We start from the raw sequence: 18,870 nt of genomic DNA, 5'->3' as shown, positions 1-18,870 counted from the left end.
GTAGCGAGTTCCACATTCTAACCAATCACTGGGTAAAGAATTTCTCCTGAATTCCCTATTGGATTTATTAGCAACTATCTTATATTTATGGCCCCTAGTTCTGGTCTCCCCCACAAGGGAAAACATCTTCTCTATGTCTACCCTGTCAAACCTTTTCATAACCTCAAAGACCTCTATCAAGTCACCCTCAGTCTTCCCTTTTCTAGAGAAAAGAGCCCCAGCCTGTTCAATCTTTCCTGATAGGTATAACCTCGCATTTCTGATATCATTCTAGTAAATTTTTTTGCACCCTCTCCAGTGCATCTATATCCTTTTTATAATATGGAGTCCAGATCTGTTCACAATACTCCAAGGGAGGTCTAACCAGGGTTCTATATGTTTAAAATAACACCAGAAAATGCTGGAAAAACTCAGCAGGCCAGGCAACATCCGTGGAGAGAAATTAGAGTCAACGTTTCAGGTCAAAACCCTTCGTCAGGACTGAAAAAACACAGGAAATGAAACAGATTAAAAGGCCAGTTTGGGGGCTGGGAAATGGGGATGAGAGAACAAAAGAGAAGTGAAGAGACATTAAGAGGTATTCAAAACCAGACGAGATGGTGATAGGACTAGTGGAGAGACAAAAGACGGCTCTAGATTAGGTGTGAAATGTACTGGCAGAATGAGAGGCAGCTGCCATGTGGGAGAGAGAAAAAGGGGGAAAGGGCATAAAACAAAGGTGTGGATAAAAAATATATATAAAAATATAATGGGGCCGAGGTTATGATCTGAAATTGTTGAACTCGATATTGAGTCCAGAAGGCTGTAAAGTGCCTAATCGGAAGATGAGGCGCTGTTCCTCGAGCTTACGCTGGGTTTCCGTGGAACAATGCAAGAGCCCGAGTACGGTGAAGTCTGAGTGGGAATGGGGCGGTGAATTAAAATGACAGGCGACCGGAAGCTCGGTGTCCCCCTTACGGACTGAACGGAGGTGTTCCGCAAAGCGGTCACCCAATCTGCATTTGGTCTCCCCAATGTAGAGGAGACCGCATCGTGAGCAGCGAATACAGTATACTAGATTGCAAGAAGTACAAGTAAATCGCTGTTTCACCTGGAAGGGGTGTTTGGGGCCCTGGACAGTGGGAAGTGGGGAGGAATAAGGGCAGGTGTTGCATCTGCTGCGCTTGCACGGGAAGGTGCCGGGGGAAGGGATGCTGGGGGTGATAGAGGAGTGGACTAGGGTGTCTCGGAGGGAGTGGTCCCTTTGGAATGCTGAAAGGGGAGGTGAGGGGAAGATGCATTTGGTGGTGGGATCACGTTGGAGGTGGCAGAAATAGCGGAGGATGATCCGTTGAATGTGGAGGCTGGTGGGGTGAAAGGTGAAGACAAGGGGAACCCTATCGTGGTTCCGGGAGGGAGGGGCAGGGGTGAGGGCAGAAGTGCGGGAGATAGAACGGACACGGTAGAGGGGAATCCTCGGTTGAGGAAAAAGGAAGACATGTCGGAAGATTGGTGTGGAAGGTGGCATCGTCGGAGCAGATGTGGCGGAGACGGAGAAACTGGGAGAATGGAATAGAGCCCTTACAGGAGGCGGGGTGGGAGGGAGTGTAGTCCAGGTAGCTGTGGGAACCAGTGGGCTTGTAGCGAATGTTGGTCAATAACCTATCCCCAGAGATGTTTAACATTACTTCTCTGCTTTTCAATTCTATCCCTTTAGAAATTAACCCCAGTGCTTTGTTTGCTTCTTTTATGGCCTTATTAACCTGTGATGCTACTTTTAGTGATTTGTGTATCTGTACCCCCAATCCCTCTGTTCCTCTACCCCATTTAGACACTTATTTTCCAAGGAGTATGCAGCCTCCTTATTCTTCCTACCAAAATGTACCACCTCAGATTGAAGTTCATTTGCCAATTACATGCCCATTCTGCAGGTTAATTAATGTCTTCCTGTATTTTGTTGCAGTCCTCCCCTGTATTAACTATACCTGCCAATTTAGTGTCAGCCGCAAATTTTGAAATTCAGCTTCTGATTCATGAGTTCAAATGGTTTATGTATATGGTGAAGAACAGTGGTCCCAGCACTGATCCCTGTACTTCCCACCATTTGCCAATCTGAGTAACTACCTTTAACCCCTACTTTCAGTTTTCTGTTTTGTAGCCAGCTTGCTAGCCATTCTCCTACTTGCCCTCTGACTCCACATGTTCTGACCTTAATCACGTCTTATATGCAGTACCTTATTAAAGGCTTTTTAGAAATCCAAATATATTATGTCTACTTAACTACCCTTATCTACCCTTTCTGTTACTTCTTCAAAAGAATTCAGTAAGGTTGTTCAAGCATGACCTTCCCTTTTGGAATCCGTGCTGACTACTCTTTATTATTTTTTCAGTTTCTAGATATTTTCTATTACATCTTTGATTAAAGGTTCCATTATCTTTTTTATCACCGATGTTAAGCTAATTGGTCTATAGTTCCCTGGGCTTGTTCAATCTCCATTTTTATATATAGCATTCACATTAGCTGTCTGCCAGTCTTCTGGCACTATTCCCTTTTCTAATGAATTTTTATATATATGTAATAGTGCCTCTGCTACCTCTTCCCTAACTTATTTTAATATGCGCGGATGCAATCCATTGGGACCAAGGCTTTTATCCTCTCTAAGTTTGATTAGTTCATCAATTATCTCCCTCCTTTCTATCTTAAATGTCTTTATATCCTTTCTGGTCTCTTCTTCTAATGTCATGCCCACCATGTTAGTCTCCCTAGTAAATACTGAGGCAAAGTAATTATTTAATATTTCTACCATTTCACTGTCATTACCTATGAGTTTACTGTGTGTATCCCTTAGTGGCCCTATCCCTATCCTGAATTTTCTTTTGTTATTTATGTGTCTGTAGAATACTTTACTATTTCTTTTTATATTCCTTGATAATTTAATTTTGTAGTTTCTCTTTGCCTTCCTAATTGTTTTTTTTACTTCTTTCCTAATCTTTTCGTATTCCCTTTTGTCATCCTCTCCTTTGCTGTCTATGTATTTAGTGAAAGCCTTTTTCTTTAGTTTCAATTTTGCCTTAATTTCTTTATTCTTCCATGGTGTGCCACTAACTGGCTAGTTTGTTCTTGTTTTTTTAGTAGGATATACTTATCATTCTAGTTGGACTCTGTTGATCACCATTTTAAATGTTTCTCACTACTGTTCTATTTTTTTGTTTGTCTGTAAATTATTCCAGTTTTTTTTTGCTAGATCCATTCTCACCCCCTTAAAATCAACTTTTCTTTCAATTTAGCATTGTCTTAATTATGTCCTTCTCAATCTTTATCTTAAACCTATTATGTTGTGCTCGCTATTGCCTAGATATTCTCTTACACTTACTTCTCTTATCTATTCTGGTTCATTTCCCATTATTAAATCCTCCCTTTCTTGTTGGACTTTGTAAAAATTCTATTCTCTGAACCCCTTTTGATGCCTCGACTTGCCAGTTTATTTCTGGCAGTTACAATTCCCCATGATTATTATTCTATGGGGGAAAAATTCAGCATCGTCCCATTTGGGGCGCCATTACCGGCCGTGCACAAAGTTTAGCGCCTGGCGCTAATTATCACCTCCAACAGCAAACTTGGCTTTGATCACCCCTGGAGGTGATTGGAGCGCTAAATCAGGCGCTTTACACCTGTCTTAAGGCGCAAAGGCCGAGCAGCGAGGCACTACCTCAGAGCACTGGCGAAGCAAGGAAGGGCAAATCAAAATGAACCTGCAAAATACTGGTCAGCACCCAAAACCCCTTCACACAGCATTGAATCTCTCCAGAAGTCTCTCTCTCACTCTCAGAATGTGTGGTGCAAAAATGTCATCAACAAAAAAAGGCAGGAAGCGGTCACCTTTAAACAGCGCTCCCCCAGTCCCTTTCTGACTGAAAAATGCTCCCCTCAACCTGTCGTTGCTAGCGGCAGGTGATAAGGCAGGGTGCGCCACTCAATATCCGGTCCCGGGCGCTAACGGGGTGTTGCGCACTCGACTGACGTCATGATCTGCCGGTGCAAGAGATCGTGGCGGTAGTGTTTAGCTCCGCCGCAAAATGTCTAGTTAATTTCACGAGCGGCGCAAATATCGCCGCGCCCGGGCGCTAGTTGCTTTGCGCCCCATTAGCGCCCTCTTCAAGCGCTAACGGGAGGTGCAAACAACTGAATTTTTCCCCCTATATCCTTTACTCGTTTCACATATTTGCTTACATACATGCTCACTCCAAACTTACTTTAGCTGTTTCCGTTAAAGCCCAGTGCTACTTTATAAGTCACTCCTACATTTTGAACACACGTAATCATGCATGAGTGAACTTGTACACCCAAAACAACGGTGCGGTGAAATCACGCTGTACAATAGTAGCGTGAGATCTCAACGTGTTCATATGCAATTCCTTTTTCCCACTATTTTTATGGAGATACTAACTGTTAAAATAGCAAGCAAAGAAACTTCATGTAAATATCACACAGTACGATCTCAACCCACACTTTGTGCTCTTTAAACCATAACTTGATTTTGCTGGTGGTATCATTGCAGGAACTCAATTGCAGTATTTCCCACATTGGCCGTGATGTAGAAATGAACAGTGCATTTCACTACAAACAAGTAAAGCTGCTCTAAATGGGTTTCATGGCTCTGCTCTCTAAGGATCCGCAGACACTGTTACTTATTATACTTGCACTTAATGCACTAACATTCTGTTGCTCCTGCCAATAAAAAAAAAGAAAGACTTGTATTTCTATAGCGCCTCTCACAGCCTCAGGAGTCCCAAAGCACTTTACAGCTAATGAAGTACTTTTTTGAAGTGTAGTCACTGTTGTAATGTGGGAAACGCGGCAGCCAATTTGCGCATAGCAAGCTCCCACAAACAGCAATGTGATAATGAATCTTATCCATTAAGACTGACATACCTGTCACCATTATAGTACCGGATAGTTATATCCTACACAACCAGAAAAATAATAGTATAATAAGAGCATCAATAAAGCACTACGAGGTGTTAGATTCTTTTCCCTGCGCCATTCCCAGAAAAGTGAAAACCCACCCTAAAAATGACATCTATAAAATCATTAATTAATGGAAATTGATGTTCAAATCCATCATGGCAGTTTGAGAATATAAATTCAGTTAAAAAAAATTTGAATATAAAAAGCTGGTCTCAGTAAAAGTGACCATGAAGCTCCAGATTGTCATAAAAATCCAACTGGTCCACGAATGTCCTTTAGGGCAGGAAACATTACCTGGTCTGGCCTGTATGTGGTTGACTCTTAGGGCTGGATTTTGTCAATGGGGGCACGTTGGGGGCGGGACTGCTAGTTGTCGGGTTTCAGTCCTGCCCCCAACGATGTCCGGCCAACCCATGCTATTTTCCCTTGATTGGCCTTGTTAATCTCTCCCTGTGGGCTTAGCCGGCCAATTAAGGGAAAGCCGGTGACAGAGGATGTCAGCGTATGACGTTTTATCTGTCAAAAATTTTTGACAGATGAATTGTCAGCCTTTGACAGCTTTGAGAAGCTGTCAAACACTGACAGTCTCTGTTCTATGGTGAGCCCTTGCAAAAAGACTCACCAAAACCTCTTTCCTCAGCAGAAATCAGATGGCTGCTGCATCTGAGAATCACAGAATCACAGAATCACAGAAACCCCACAGTGCAGATAGAGGCCATTTCGGCCCATCGAGCCTGCACCGACACATATCCCACCCGATCCCCGTAACCTCTACATCAACACATATCCCACCCTATCCCCGTAACCCCACGTATTTAATCCCCCTAACACTAGGTCAATTTATCATAGCCAATCAACCTAACCCGCACATCTTTGGACTGTGGGAGGAAACCGGAGCACCCGGAGGAAACCCACGCAAACACGGGGAGAATGTGCAAACTCCACACAGACAGTCACCCGAGGCCGGATTTGAACCCGGGTCCCTGGCGCTGTGAGGCAACAGTACTAACCACTATGCCACCGTGCTGCCCATTCTGTCATCTCTGCCGTTGAGATGAGGCACCTCCGGATCCCCAAGGGTTGAAGCCTGCAGAAAGAAGCAAAGGTAAGGAAACTTTTTCTAACACTTTACACTCGCCTCTCATACTTACCTCGCCACACTTGCACCCATCACTCAGCTCCACAGCGGATGTTTCGACCCCTCTCACCCCCGCAGACCCACTGCTCGCCTCGCTGACCAAGGCGAGGTTCACAGCCATCGGAAAGCCCGCACTTGTGTGGGTAAAATGGGGATAATCCTCTTAACTGTCTGTTAACTACCTGTTAACAGGCAGTCAATTAGCTGTAATCCCCTTCCCGCCTCGAGGAGATGGGTGCCTGCGCGAGTCGGGGACTCGCCTCCTGGGAAGATGGCACGGAGGCGGGTTGGGAGCAGGTTCGGTAGCCGCTCCCAGTTTCTGCCATTTTCCCGTCAGACCCGCCTCCCCAGGGCTGGGAAAATTCCTCCCATAATTGTCCTCTGAAGTGGCCTAGCAAGCCGTTCAGTTGAATCAAACTGCTGTTGCAAGTTCAAGAAGGAGGCCCACCATCACCTTCTCAGGGCAACTAGGTAGGGGCAATTAATATCAGCCTTGGCCACATCCTGAGAATGAATTTTTTAAAGCACTTATTCTGTATCCATACTACAATGCTAGGATACCAATGCAATGCTACTTTTAATACACTCTCAGGAGTTCAAGAATAAAACTGCAATTGGTGTTCTCATTCAGATAGGCTAGGGGGTTCATGTGTAAAATCGAAGCCATCATGCCGGTGCCCGAGGGAACGCTAGATCATAAAACTGAGTGTAAAACCCTCATCAACACTTTAATCAGCACAAAACCCACAGGTAAACATAAGGAAATGCCACAACAAAAAAAAATCTCAAATCACTTCCATGGCCCACATTACAAAGCCGACCCTCACTCAGAAAGGCCGCAGGGTGGTTAGTGTGGAAAATAGAAAAATGGCACGTTGATGGAATTGCTAAGTTTACTTTCCTGAGGTTGGAGCTGTCGAAGAAATGTTAAGTAGTGAGAATGAATGAGAACATTTAAATAATGCCCTTACCATCAACTCAGTTACAAGTTGGTTATCCACTTCGGTGGCAAAAACAGGAAGACAGATTATTATCTGAACGGCAATAGATTGGGAAAAGGGGAAGTGCAACGAGACCTGGGTGTCCGTGTGCACCAGTCACTGAAGGTAAGCATGCAGGTGCAGCAGGCGGTTAAGAAGGCAAATGGTATGTTGGCCTTCATAGCGAGCGGATTCGAGTAAAGAACCAAGGATGTCTTGCTGCAGTTGTACAGGGCCTTGGTGAGACCACACCTTGAGTATTGTGTGCAGTTTTGGTCACCTTATCTGAGGAAGGATGTTTTTGCCATGGAGAGGGTGCAGCGAAGATTCACCAGACTGATACCTGGGATGGCAGGAATGACGTATGAGGAGAGATTGGGTCGATTAGGCTTATATTCACTAGTGTTTAGAAGAATGAGAGGGGATCTCATTGAAACTTATAAAATTCTAACAGGACTAGACAGACTAGATGCAGGAAGGATGTTCCCGATGGCGGGGGAGTCCAGAACCAGGGGTCACAGTCTAAGGATAAGGGGTAAGCCATTTAGGACTGAGATGAGGAGGAATTTCTTCACCCAGAGACTGGTGAACCTGTGGAATTCTCTACCACACAAGGCAGTTAAGGCCAATTCATTAAATATATTCAAGAAGGAGTTAGATATATTTCTTAAGGCTAAAGGGATATGGGGAGAAAGCAGGGACAAGGTACTGAGTTTGGATGATCAGCCATGATCTCATTAAATGGCGGAACAGGCTCGAGGGGCCAAATGGCCTACTCCTGCTCCTATCTTCTATGTTTCTATGTAATTATGCTGACCCTTAAATACCTACAATGCTGAAAAGGTATTACAGTGTGTGAAATTTCAAGAAGCAGAGCTATTGGTATAATAAATCAATAATCATAAATATAGTCACCACATTGCTTAATGATGTATCAGAGGATTCTACTGTACAACTCACCATTTTCCTTGTACTATGAAGACTGTTTAGAAAAGCTTGGTGACCCCTTTTTATCTAATGCGGTTCAAGAAGGATTAAACATGGTGGACAGTGCTATACATCACACAATGAAAAGGTAAGAGTAACACTAAGACCAGAAAAACAATTACAAATCAACACTTCTCTAAAAATTAAGTTAGACTAGTAGATCTCTTGTGGCCTTGCACACAGTGTCCCTGAATTTCCACAGAGGCTATCCTGATCTCCTGCCGTAACTTTGGCAAGGGGTCGACGGAAACCAGACTCCAAAATGTATTTGCCCTAGTCGGGTCTGGCGATGCGCATGCTCCGAATGGCATTTCCAGGTCTCGAGCAGCCCAACCAGCAGTCCTTAGAGGGACAGCTGGAGGCAGCTCAAAAATGGGCGAAAGACTTGGAACATTTTTAGGAATTTAACTGCGGACTGCTGTCGGCCCGCCCTCACCCGCTCCGAATCGTCTCCAGTCTCCAGGACTGAAAACTGAGGTGCAGGCTGAAATCTGTAAGGCTTCAACAGGAAAGCTGTATCAGGATACCTCATTGGCACCCGCAGTTCTAAGGAGGCCCAAGGATAAATGTATCTCAGTCTTCAGGCCTCTCCATTCCGGTACACTGTCGCTGCACACTGCCGGAATAACACTGATTGGGACACGAAGCAATTTAGGCCCCTCTGTCCTTACTTTTATTTATCCATTATAAATCCCTATGTTCACATTTATAATGGAAACTGCCTTTGTAAGCTTGTCACATTATAATTACACCCTCGTGTGGGCACAAGAAGAAAGGTTCCTTATCACTGAGGATGCATACTTGACATTAAGCTACAGATAAATTTCATGTGAATTGGATGATCTGAAGTTGAATTCTAGTCCAAATGAAAGTTTCCTTAATTCTATCAACTAATCAGAGATTGTTCGGATTGACAGAATCCTAAAGAACAATATTTGGCTTCACCATCAAAAATGCATCTAGAAGCAAAGTCATAAAAGTTCAGCTCCAATTGTCTGGCGTAAACTAGGCCCTCTAAATCTGTAATTCGTCCTGTGTTTCATAATCAGCCTCATACAAAGCACATTTGTATATACAAATAGGTTGAAAATTAGAATGTACTGATTCAGCTCTCCCTGTAATTTCCTTTATTTTGAGCACCTTTTATAAAACACAACCGAGACTGGATGATATTTACTATTTGAACCAACGCATCTACGTTTCAGTGACAGACTGACATGGAATCCCTTTTTCTTTAATGTTACTTATCAGGGACATTGATGTCAGTAAACTGTCTTCCGCCATTGAGTTGCTGTCATTTTTCAAGCGGCCAGAGCCTGAGAGCAAAAAGGTTTCAAGAGCTGCTGAGATCATGGAAATGTCTTTGTATCTGATCCAAAGGAAAGTGCACCAGAAATACAGGAGATCAACGAATGCTACTGGTAAGGAGGTTATGTCTGACGTAAGAAAACTACTAGGCACTTGGTCTAAGCGTTAAACAAAGCTTTAATCAACTGTTTTACAACATGGAGGTCTAGTTGTGTCCTTCACTAGTTCCTGTTAAGAATGTCCTGCCCAAGCTGGGCCCGTGCCCAAGTATTTATCCTCTCCCTGGACAGCGCCACCCGCAGGCCGCTCAGTATTATTTCATAAGTCTTTCTTTCATGAATGACTGATTCATGCCAATGACCATCCTCAGCAATTGGAAGGAATGTTTGCAGGTACGGTAACTTGAGTCTCGAACCTGGACTCAGGGCAAAGGGAGTCATTAGCCATCTTGTTACCCAGTGTCATTATCAAGTACTCCCAGGTCAGATATAACACAGACACATGTAGAGTAAGACGCTCTCTACTATGACCCAAATATATAGCTTCGCTTCAACATCAGGAGAGCAGTGGTGTGAATGTTTCTATTTTCCACATCAACTATCCATAAGTTTGAGTGAGATTGTCAGTTCTTTTTCGTTAATTCTCCTGATGTGGGCGCCATTGGCAAGGCCAGCATTTATTGCACATCCCTAGCTGCCCCAAGAAGGTGGTGACACCACTGAGCCAGGCTACTTCGGCGAACAGTTAAGAGTCACCCATACTGGTTTTGGACTGGAGTCACGTAAAGGCCTGACTGGGTAAGGATATCAGTGAACCAGTTGGGTTTTTACGACAATCTGACAGATTCCTGGTCACTTCATCTTCGTATTTCCAGATTTTTTTTAAAAACTGAATTCAAACCGCCCTGGTGAGATACAAACTCAGGTTTTCTGGATTATTAGTCCAGCCTCTGGCTTACTAAACCAGTAACAGAACCTCTACACTAACCTACCCCTTAATTTGATGTTAAATAACCTGGAACTGGGCTGACACTTGGCAAAGCACTGCTGCCAACAGAAAGAAGTAACTTTGACCCCCATCAATCTGTACCAGATTCAAACCTGGCTCCCAGGAGGTGAAAAGGATAATGTGCTACACTTACTCTGCCATCTTATTTAATAAATCATAGCAAAACTTTTACAAATTACATTAAATAAACCATTGGAAAGACTGCTGGAGTATTTAAGGAATTTTTTTTAACTTAAATGTTCCTTCCACTCCCACATGGATTCTCCCATGGGCTAGTTATTTTCTCTGTGAAGTTATTTGAAAATACATTTCCCAACAGGTTGACAGCATCGCTACAGTTGATTACTTGCGAATGACCAAATGATTTATCGCTTATATTAGGCTGTTGCTGAATCTCATCAGCTCTCCATTATCAGTAATAATAATTCTGATGGTGTCGCCCATGCTGTAGGTAGTTTACTGATGGGAAACTTCAAGAGGTTTTATTACATAGCATTGTGCAAAGATCTGAATGCACTATTGCTAATCTTGTACTTTATATGAATCTGCAGTATCTGAGCCCAATTAGCAGATAGATTCTTGCTATCAATAAATCTGGTTGCCCAAGATAGCAGATGTTAATGAATAAAACAGCCTGCAAACTGAGGAGCCAATCAGGTTTACCCGGTGCTGCACAAACTCTTAAACAGTACGATAGCAAAATACTGCGGATGCTGGAAATCCAAAATAACAACAGAAAATGCTGGAAAAACTCAGCAGGCCAGGAGTCATCCGTGGAGAGAGAAATAGAGTCAACGTTTCAGGTCGAAACCCTTCGTCAAGACTGAAAAAACACAGGAAATGAAACAGATTAAAAGGCCAGTTTGGGGGCTGGGAAATGGGGATGAGAGAACAAAAGAGAAGTGAAGAGACATTAAGAGGTATTCAAAACCAGACGAGATGGTGGTAGGACTAGTGGAGACAAAAGACGGCTCTAGATTAGGTGTGAAATGCGCTGGCAGAATGAGAGACAGCTGCCATGTGGGAGAGAAAAAAAGGGGGAAGGGCCAAAACAAAGGTGTGGATAAAAAATGTAATAGGGGCCGAGGTTATGATCTGAAATCGTTGAACTCGATATTGAGTCTGGAAGGCTGTAAAGTGCCTAATCGAAAGATTCTTAAACAGTACTACCTGGTGCACACTTTGGCTGGAATGAGCGCAGTTTGTAAGGCTTGAATAAAATCGCATCAGCTGTAATTAGTTATTTGCCCTGGTTTCAGCATGAAAGACTGGCATATTTATTAGAATGAGGACACAGCTGAAAGGTTGCACAACGCTATGGTCGGTATTTCTCAGTGTTCAGTTAAGTGTGTTGCTGCTGACACCTGAAATAGACTAATTCATCAAATGTGTTCACATTGAGAGCTTGAAGGAATGGTACACAGGAAAATAGTTGGGCAAATAGTAATTGTTGACTGCCTTGACGGCTAATGGTATCGTTTTTACGATATTTGAAGTGAACTAGACCTGAGTTCACTTTTTTTACACATATGTATTATAGCTTCTGGCTATAATTAGAATTAATATGCTACTTCTGCAGTCAACAACATTCCAGCAAGATTTCTTTAAATGTGTTTGGTCTGTTGTGAGCACATTTGGGGGTAAAAATGAATTTGCATCCAAAAAATGGGCCGACAGTAGGCGAAGGGAACAATGGATAGGGCCGAGGTACCCCTAATATTGGACATCATTGAAGCGGTGATTTGTGGATACCTAATGGCTGTGTTACTGGCAGTGGCCCTCAAGTACATCCTTAGAGAGACAATCAGGAGGTAGGGGGCGACAGGGAGGGAGGCGATCGGGAGGGATGGTAGCGAAGGCCCTCATCAGGCCTGCTCTTCCCGACTCCACGTTCAGGTAAGAATTTTTGGTGGCCGCCTCCAGCGGTCTCTCTAAGGGCCGCACGTACACTGAGTTTTCCTGAAGGCAGCCGGCACTGGCGCTGTCTGTTTCAGGGCAAACCAATATTACAGAGGGGACCTCAAACAGATATTGGGGGGAAAAATTGGGTTAATTCACGCCTCTCGTTAGCGCCCCCAGGGGGGGAAATCCCCTAGCGCCCAGGCGTGGCGCTGCTAACGCCTCCTGTGAAATTCAGTGGGAGGTTAGCGGCGGCGGTAGCCGGTAGCGCCCCGCAGTGCTGCGCCTCCCTCACCGGCGATGATGTCATCACTGGGAGTAGCGCCCCGCTCGCAACCCGGCCGCAAACTTCCCTTGCGCCCCCTGACCTATCGCCGGACAATATGTCCGAAAGGGTTGGGGGGCGTTTTTGCAGCAGCGGTGGCGCAACTTAAAGGGCAGGTGTCGGGTGGCCATTTTTTTTGGGTCCGACTGCCAGCACCTGCCCCCTTCCCCTTTATTTCTCGGGGTGCCGGCCGCGATCGCTTTCGTGGCACCCCGCTCTCCAGTGGTCTAGCAGGGCCCCGGTGTGCGCAGCGCTAGGCCACGCCCTTCTAATCAGGGGAGGAGGCCTGCAACAGCGCAGCGCTATGTGTCGACACGCATGGCGCTGTTGCACGTAGCGCTGCGATCTTCAGTAGTAGCGCCCCAAGAAAGAGGGGGAGCGCTTCCAGTAGCACCCCGCCTCCTGCTTGGGGCGCTACTGCTGAATTTTTGGTGGAGGGGTGCTAACTTTTTCGGGGTGCTGGCGACGTTAGCGCCCCAAAGGGGGCACCACCCAATTTTTCCCCCTGGGCCTTTATTTGCATATGCAAAAGAACTAACGCCTGTTTCAGGCACTGGCCCTGGACACCTGTTCTTTTGCCTATACTACTAATGCAAGCAGTGCACTTCTGGCTCATAATGAGCGTGCATTTCATATACACATACATAATAATAATAATATATATATGAGCTTAGGTGCCCATTTAGTGCCTGAAAAACTGGCACGGCACTATCGAATTTCTCGGCCTATGAATTTCCAGTAAATCTGAATTCCTGGAGGAACCGGCTCCAGAAAATCTGCTCAAAGTTCAGTAGGTTGGGTACTGGAAACCTAAGGACAAGTATCTGCAATGCTGCGATTGTTCTACTAATCTTAGTTTATCTGTTAAAAGATACCACGTCAGACAATATGCCAAAATAAGACCTCTTTACTTTCCCAGTGGAAATTAAAAATATATATTGTATCAGTCTGGAGGTAATGCGCCCTTCATATCTTACATGAAACCCTATTGATTTCATATTCTCTCGAGTCATTTACAACAGAATTCTTTTCTTTTCATTTTGTTTTAGATCTCCTCTCACCAGATGTGTTAAATGCTCTTGCAGCTGCATCAGGATGCTTACCTCACATGCAACCTCCAACTTGCTCCAACAGTTGTTTGGCCCAAAAGTACAGATCGATTAATGGAACCTGCAACAACAGGTCTCAGGAAACTTCTTCATTTACTCAAATAGTAGCTCAGAATTGTAATTCTGTTTGGATTTCTTTTCATTGATAAGATTTGGCTGTGGATGTTGATCAATTTCTTAGCGGGACGTTTCCAAATAGCTAATGTTACAGATGTGTCAGCTTGTGGCTCAGTGGGTAACACACTTGCCTCTGAGTCAGAAGGTTGTGGGTTCAAGTCCCACTCCATGGACCTGAGTGCAGAAATCTAGGTTGACACTCCAGTGCAGTACTGAGGGAGTGCTGCATTGTTGTCTTTTGGATGAGATGTTAAACCGAGGCCCCGTCTGCTCTCTCAGGTGGACGTAAAAGATCCCATGGCACTATTTTGAAGAAGAGCAGGGGAGTTATCCCCGGTGTCCTGGCCAATAGTTATCCCTCAACCAACATAAAAAAAACAGATTATCTGGTCATTATCACATTGCTGTTTGTGGGACCTTGCTGTGCGCAAATTGGCTGCTGTGTTTCCTACATTACAACAGTGACTCCATTGGCTGTAAAGCACTTTGAGACGTCCGGTGTTCGTGAAAGGCGCTATAGAAATGCAAGTCTTTCTTTTCTTTTTAGATGTCTGATTCTTGTCGTTGTTTTATACTGAACAGTGTAATGCTAACCCAGCTCTTGCTCCTTATAGTGGCTGAACAATCCGAAGCTTGGTGAATTTTTGCATCACAGTGCTAGAAAGTGCCGACAACGAAGGACCAAAAAGTGATGTTAAAAGGACCACCAAAAATTAGCTATGGTTTACCATCCTCGCTCTTTTTTTTTAGCCCTGTCAATAAAGGTGTTTAATTATTAGGGTTGAGGAAAGCCACCAGCGAACAGGAAAACAAAGAGGCATCCAGAAGAGAAGTGAAAATCAAGTCAGGTGTAATGTTTTTCGGGTGTCAGCCATGGCTCAGTTGGTAGCACTCTTGTCTTTGATGTCAGAAAGATGTTAGTTCAAGCCCCACTCCAGAGACCTAAGCACAAAATCTAGGCCGAGACTGCAGTGCTGAGGAACTGCTGCACTGTTAGAGGTGCTATCTTTCGGAGGAGATATGGCCAATATTTATCTCTCCACCGGTAAAACAGAATATCTGGTCGTTTATCTCAATTCTATTTGTGGCACCTTGCTGTGCACAAATCGGCTGCCCCGTTTCCTACATTACAACACTGACTGCGTTTCAAAAGCACTTCATTGGCTGTAAAGTGCTTTTGGGCGTCCCGGAGTTGTGAAAGTCTTTCTTTGTAAATTCATCAAAATGTCTTCTGGTTGCTAAAAATTCACAGAGCTGTAATTTTCAACTGCAAGGCAGAGAGCAAGTTACCAACAGGTTCAGGGGCTCCATTTTAGGTCCTTACCATTGCTTCAGTTTTACAACCAGGAAACCAATAATAGGGGGTAACTATCAACAATTCATTAAGCTATTGCTAAGCTTCTGGGGGCACATTAGTGTTGTGTATGTCCCTTTACGGGAATAACTGGTCTCAGACTGCAGTACCGGCAGTGACCACCCCTGTATAAAAGGCCCTAGCAGGCTTCTGTAGTTTCAGTTTCCAGGTTGTCTCCATTCAGTAAAGACTTGTTAAACCAACTCCTGCATTCCGTGTCTCCATTAACACACGGATATAATACTGGCGACGAGTAAGAAACGAACTTACCTGCAACTCGGCAGCATCTCAGACGACGTTATTGAAGGTCGAAGCCAGAAGAAAGAAAAAAAAATAATCCAAAGAAACTCGAGAAACAGGTGTCGACCGTGGGCAACCGCCCTCCAAATCATCGGATTGAAAACTTGCAGGAGAGACTGTCAAGAGCCAGGCTTGGTTCTCCAGTCTGTGGTTTCCCAGCTAATCGGGCTGGTGGCAGGTAGTGCACTGATCCTTCCTGGGCTGCGGCGGGCTAGAGCTTGATCGGGTGGCTCTGCAACGGGGCCGGGCAGCGAGTCGGGAAGCAAAGAGAGAGAGAGAGGGTGGAGCACACAGGGCGCGGCCGGTGCTTCGCAGCCGGGCAGCGTTCGGACCTAAGAAGAGGGAGGGAAGTGTCCCAGAGGGTCCGCTCCACGACGGGAACGGTTAAAAGTAAAAATACCGCGGAGAGCGGTGTTGACAGCAGCGGCAGCGGCGGGAAAGCGCGGGAGGCGCCATCTTAACTCGGCGGGGAAGAAGGAAAAGCGCGGGAGGCGCCATTTTGATCCATCGGGGACGAAGGAAAAGCGCGGGAGGCGCCATCTTAGATTTTCAAGATGCCAAAGACTGGCGATATCACTGCCTTCGATAATGCAATAGAAGACTGGACCACGTATGTGGAAAGAGTCGAGGTATATTGCGAGGAAAACGAAATAGCCGATGAGAAAAAGGCATCGGTATTGCTAAATTTAATGGGCGCAAGAACGTACGGCATATTGCGGGACCTGATTACTCCAGCCAAACCGAAGGCGAAGAGTTTTAACGAAATTGTTGCTATCCTACAGGAACACCTAAATCCTACACCGCTGCTGATAGCAGAAAGATTTAAATTCCACAGGAGAAATCAGCAAAAAATGAGAGCAATGCTGATTACCTTTCGGAACTACGCAAGCTATCAAAGTACTGCCAGTTCGGAGCAGGACTGGCAGATACCTTACGGGACAAATTTGTCTGTGGACTCCTGAGTGAAGGAACCCAGAAGAGGTTACTCTCAGAAAAAGAGCTGACGCTAGATAAGGCTTTCAGCGTGGCAGTATCATATGAAGCAGCAGCAAGGAGAGCTGCGGAAATACAACAAAAGCCACAGGAATACGGCACCCACGAAATGACACGGGGATTTGCAAAATGTTATCGCTGCGGCAGAACTAACCATGACCAGAAGGACTGCTGGTCCAAGGACAAAATATGCAGGCAATGCAGAAAGATGGGACACATTGCACGAGTTTGCAGGTCTGGGAAGAAGACCAACGACAACAAAAAGGCTACTAAGGAACCGTACAGGAAAGTACAAAAGATGACGGACAGTAGTTCCGAAGACCAGATGAGCGATAGTGAATCCGGGAACAAGAGACTAAGCTGTCTCAAACTTCACAATGTAATCGCAAAAGAGGATCACCGAACCATTTGGGTCACCCTCACGATAGCAGGGTCCCAAGTCAAAATGGAATTGGATACAGGATCAGCTCTAACTGTCATGAATCGACGAGACTACGAGCGGCTATTCTCACACATACCCTTGAGAGAGACATCCATTGTCTTGAGGACATATACGGGGCAAAAAGTATACCCCAGAGGAAAAATAAGGGTGCCTGCCGAATACAACGGCAAGAAAATACGGAAATTGTATCTCTACATTCTGCAAGATGGTGGACCACCGTTATAGGGACGTGAATGGATCAGAAAGATAAGTTTAGACTGGCACTCCATTCAGGCACTGACGGTGGCTGGTAAAAAGGATGACCACGTCACTCCTGGACGATTGTCAACAATCTTAGCTGACGCCAAAGAGGTATTTCAACAAGAACTGGGCACTCTTAAAGGCGTAACCGCCTCGATAAAAATAGAGGAGAATGCAATTCCCAAGTTTTTCAAAGCAAGACCGGTACCATATGCAATTCGCCCAGCCGTCGAGGCAGAACTGGAGAATCTGGAGAATGCAGGCATGTTATCTAAGGTAGACTGGAGCGAGTGGGCGACACCCATCGTTCCTGTCATGAAGAAAACGTTGAACAATAAGTCTGAGGAGCCAAGGAAGGTTCGCATCTGTGGGGACTTCAAGGTGACAGTGAACCCAGTCCTTCACACAGTACAATATCCTCTTCCAAGGATAGAAGATATCTTCGCCTCACTATCTGGAGGGAAGCGTTTTACAAAAATTGACCTAGCACAAGCATATTTGCAGATGGAGGTTGAAGAATCCTCTAGGAAGTATCTCACGATAAACACTCACAAAGGTCTTTACCAGTATAATCGACTGGTATTCGGAGTAGCATCAGCTCCGGCGATATGGCAAAGAGCGATGGAACAAGTCCTGCAAGGGATTCCGAGGACTCAGTGTTACTTGGACGACATCTTAGTGACAGGTGAAGATGACAGTGAACACCTTGCCAACCTAGAGCAGGTGCTCACTAGACTACGTGAACATGGGCTACGAGCCAATCGCCCCAAGTGCGAGTTTTTTAAGAAACAGATATCGTATTGTGGCCACGTGATTGATGAAGAGGGGTTGCATAAGTCCCCTGACAAAATTGAAGCGATAGTTAAGGCTCCAGCGCCTGAAAATGTGTCGCAACTGAGGTCATTCCTCGGATTGGTGAATTACTACCATAAGTTTTTGCCGAATTTGTCCACAATTCTGCATCCACTGAACGCCCTACTATGAACTAGAGTAGCATGGAAATGGAGCGATGAATGTAAGCGGGCCTTTCAGAAGAGTAAGGCCTAGAAATTCAGTTGGTTGCGCCAGCCGGTAGCGCCTTAGGAGGAGTAGATGTCGGGCGCTAGGCAGCTAGCGGCCGGGCGCAGCGCGATCTGCGCCTCTCCCCAACTTCACTCACGATTTAGCGGTGGCGCAAAGTCTTTGCGCGCGCTCAGCTGCGCGCGCAGATCCTGACGTCATTTCCTCGTGCAACGCCCTTTGTGTGCCCTAAACCGGAAATTCAGTCGCGACGCCCTCTTGTGCGCCTGGCGCCCCTAGCGACTGGTAGAGTGGAACGGTGCTCAGTCGATGCGGGGCGCGGGGGGCGCAAATTAAAGGGCACTCCTCCTGCACTAGAAAAGGCTGCCATTTCGCAGCACTCCTTCTTGAGAGACGGATCTTTGCAGAGAGACCAAGGTAGAGAGCTTTCTGCTTTGGCTCAACACTCGGACAGGTACTTGTGGCTTCAGGCCACAGCTTTCCACTTGTCTTTGTCTTCATTGACATATCATTGTTTGCTAACATAAATGGGGGCTGCAATGAGTGCAAACACTGGCCTCCTCCATTGCATCCAAAGGGCTCACAGACGCCGTGAGAGAGTGGCAGTCCTGGCTAGACGGAGAGGGGGCAACAGGCGTCGGGAACGGAGGCCTTACCCACCCAGGGTATACCGCCAGCAGTTTTCCTATCTGAACATGTCTG

The 18,870-nt window shown here is 45.4% G+C and overlaps 1 protein-coding gene across 1 annotated transcript in view; it reads left to right on the top strand.

Annotated features, from left to right (window-relative positions):
* tpo (thyroid peroxidase) overlaps window positions 1-18,870 on the top strand; it is a 180,453-nt gene that overhangs the window by 10,997 nt on the left and 150,586 nt on the right. The window contains exons 3-5 of the mRNA XM_085996420.1: window positions 8,048-8,141; window positions 9,305-9,474; window positions 13,643-13,775. Coding sequence (XP_085852546.1) covers window positions 8,048-8,141; window positions 9,305-9,474; window positions 13,643-13,775 — 397 coding nt within the window. The remainder of the gene's footprint in view (window positions 1-8,047; window positions 8,142-9,304; window positions 9,475-13,642; window positions 13,776-18,870) is intronic.

Source organism: Somniosus microcephalus, chromosome 9 (genome assembly GCF_052327205.1).
Source record: "Somniosus microcephalus isolate GS21.2 chromosome 9, FLI_Smic_1.0, whole genome shotgun sequence".
Lineage (NCBI taxonomy): Eukaryota > Metazoa > Chordata > Chondrichthyes > Squaliformes > Somniosidae > Somniosus > Somniosus microcephalus.
Note: the sequence above shows the minus strand (reverse complement) of the source record. Positions and strands in the feature narration are given on the sequence as shown.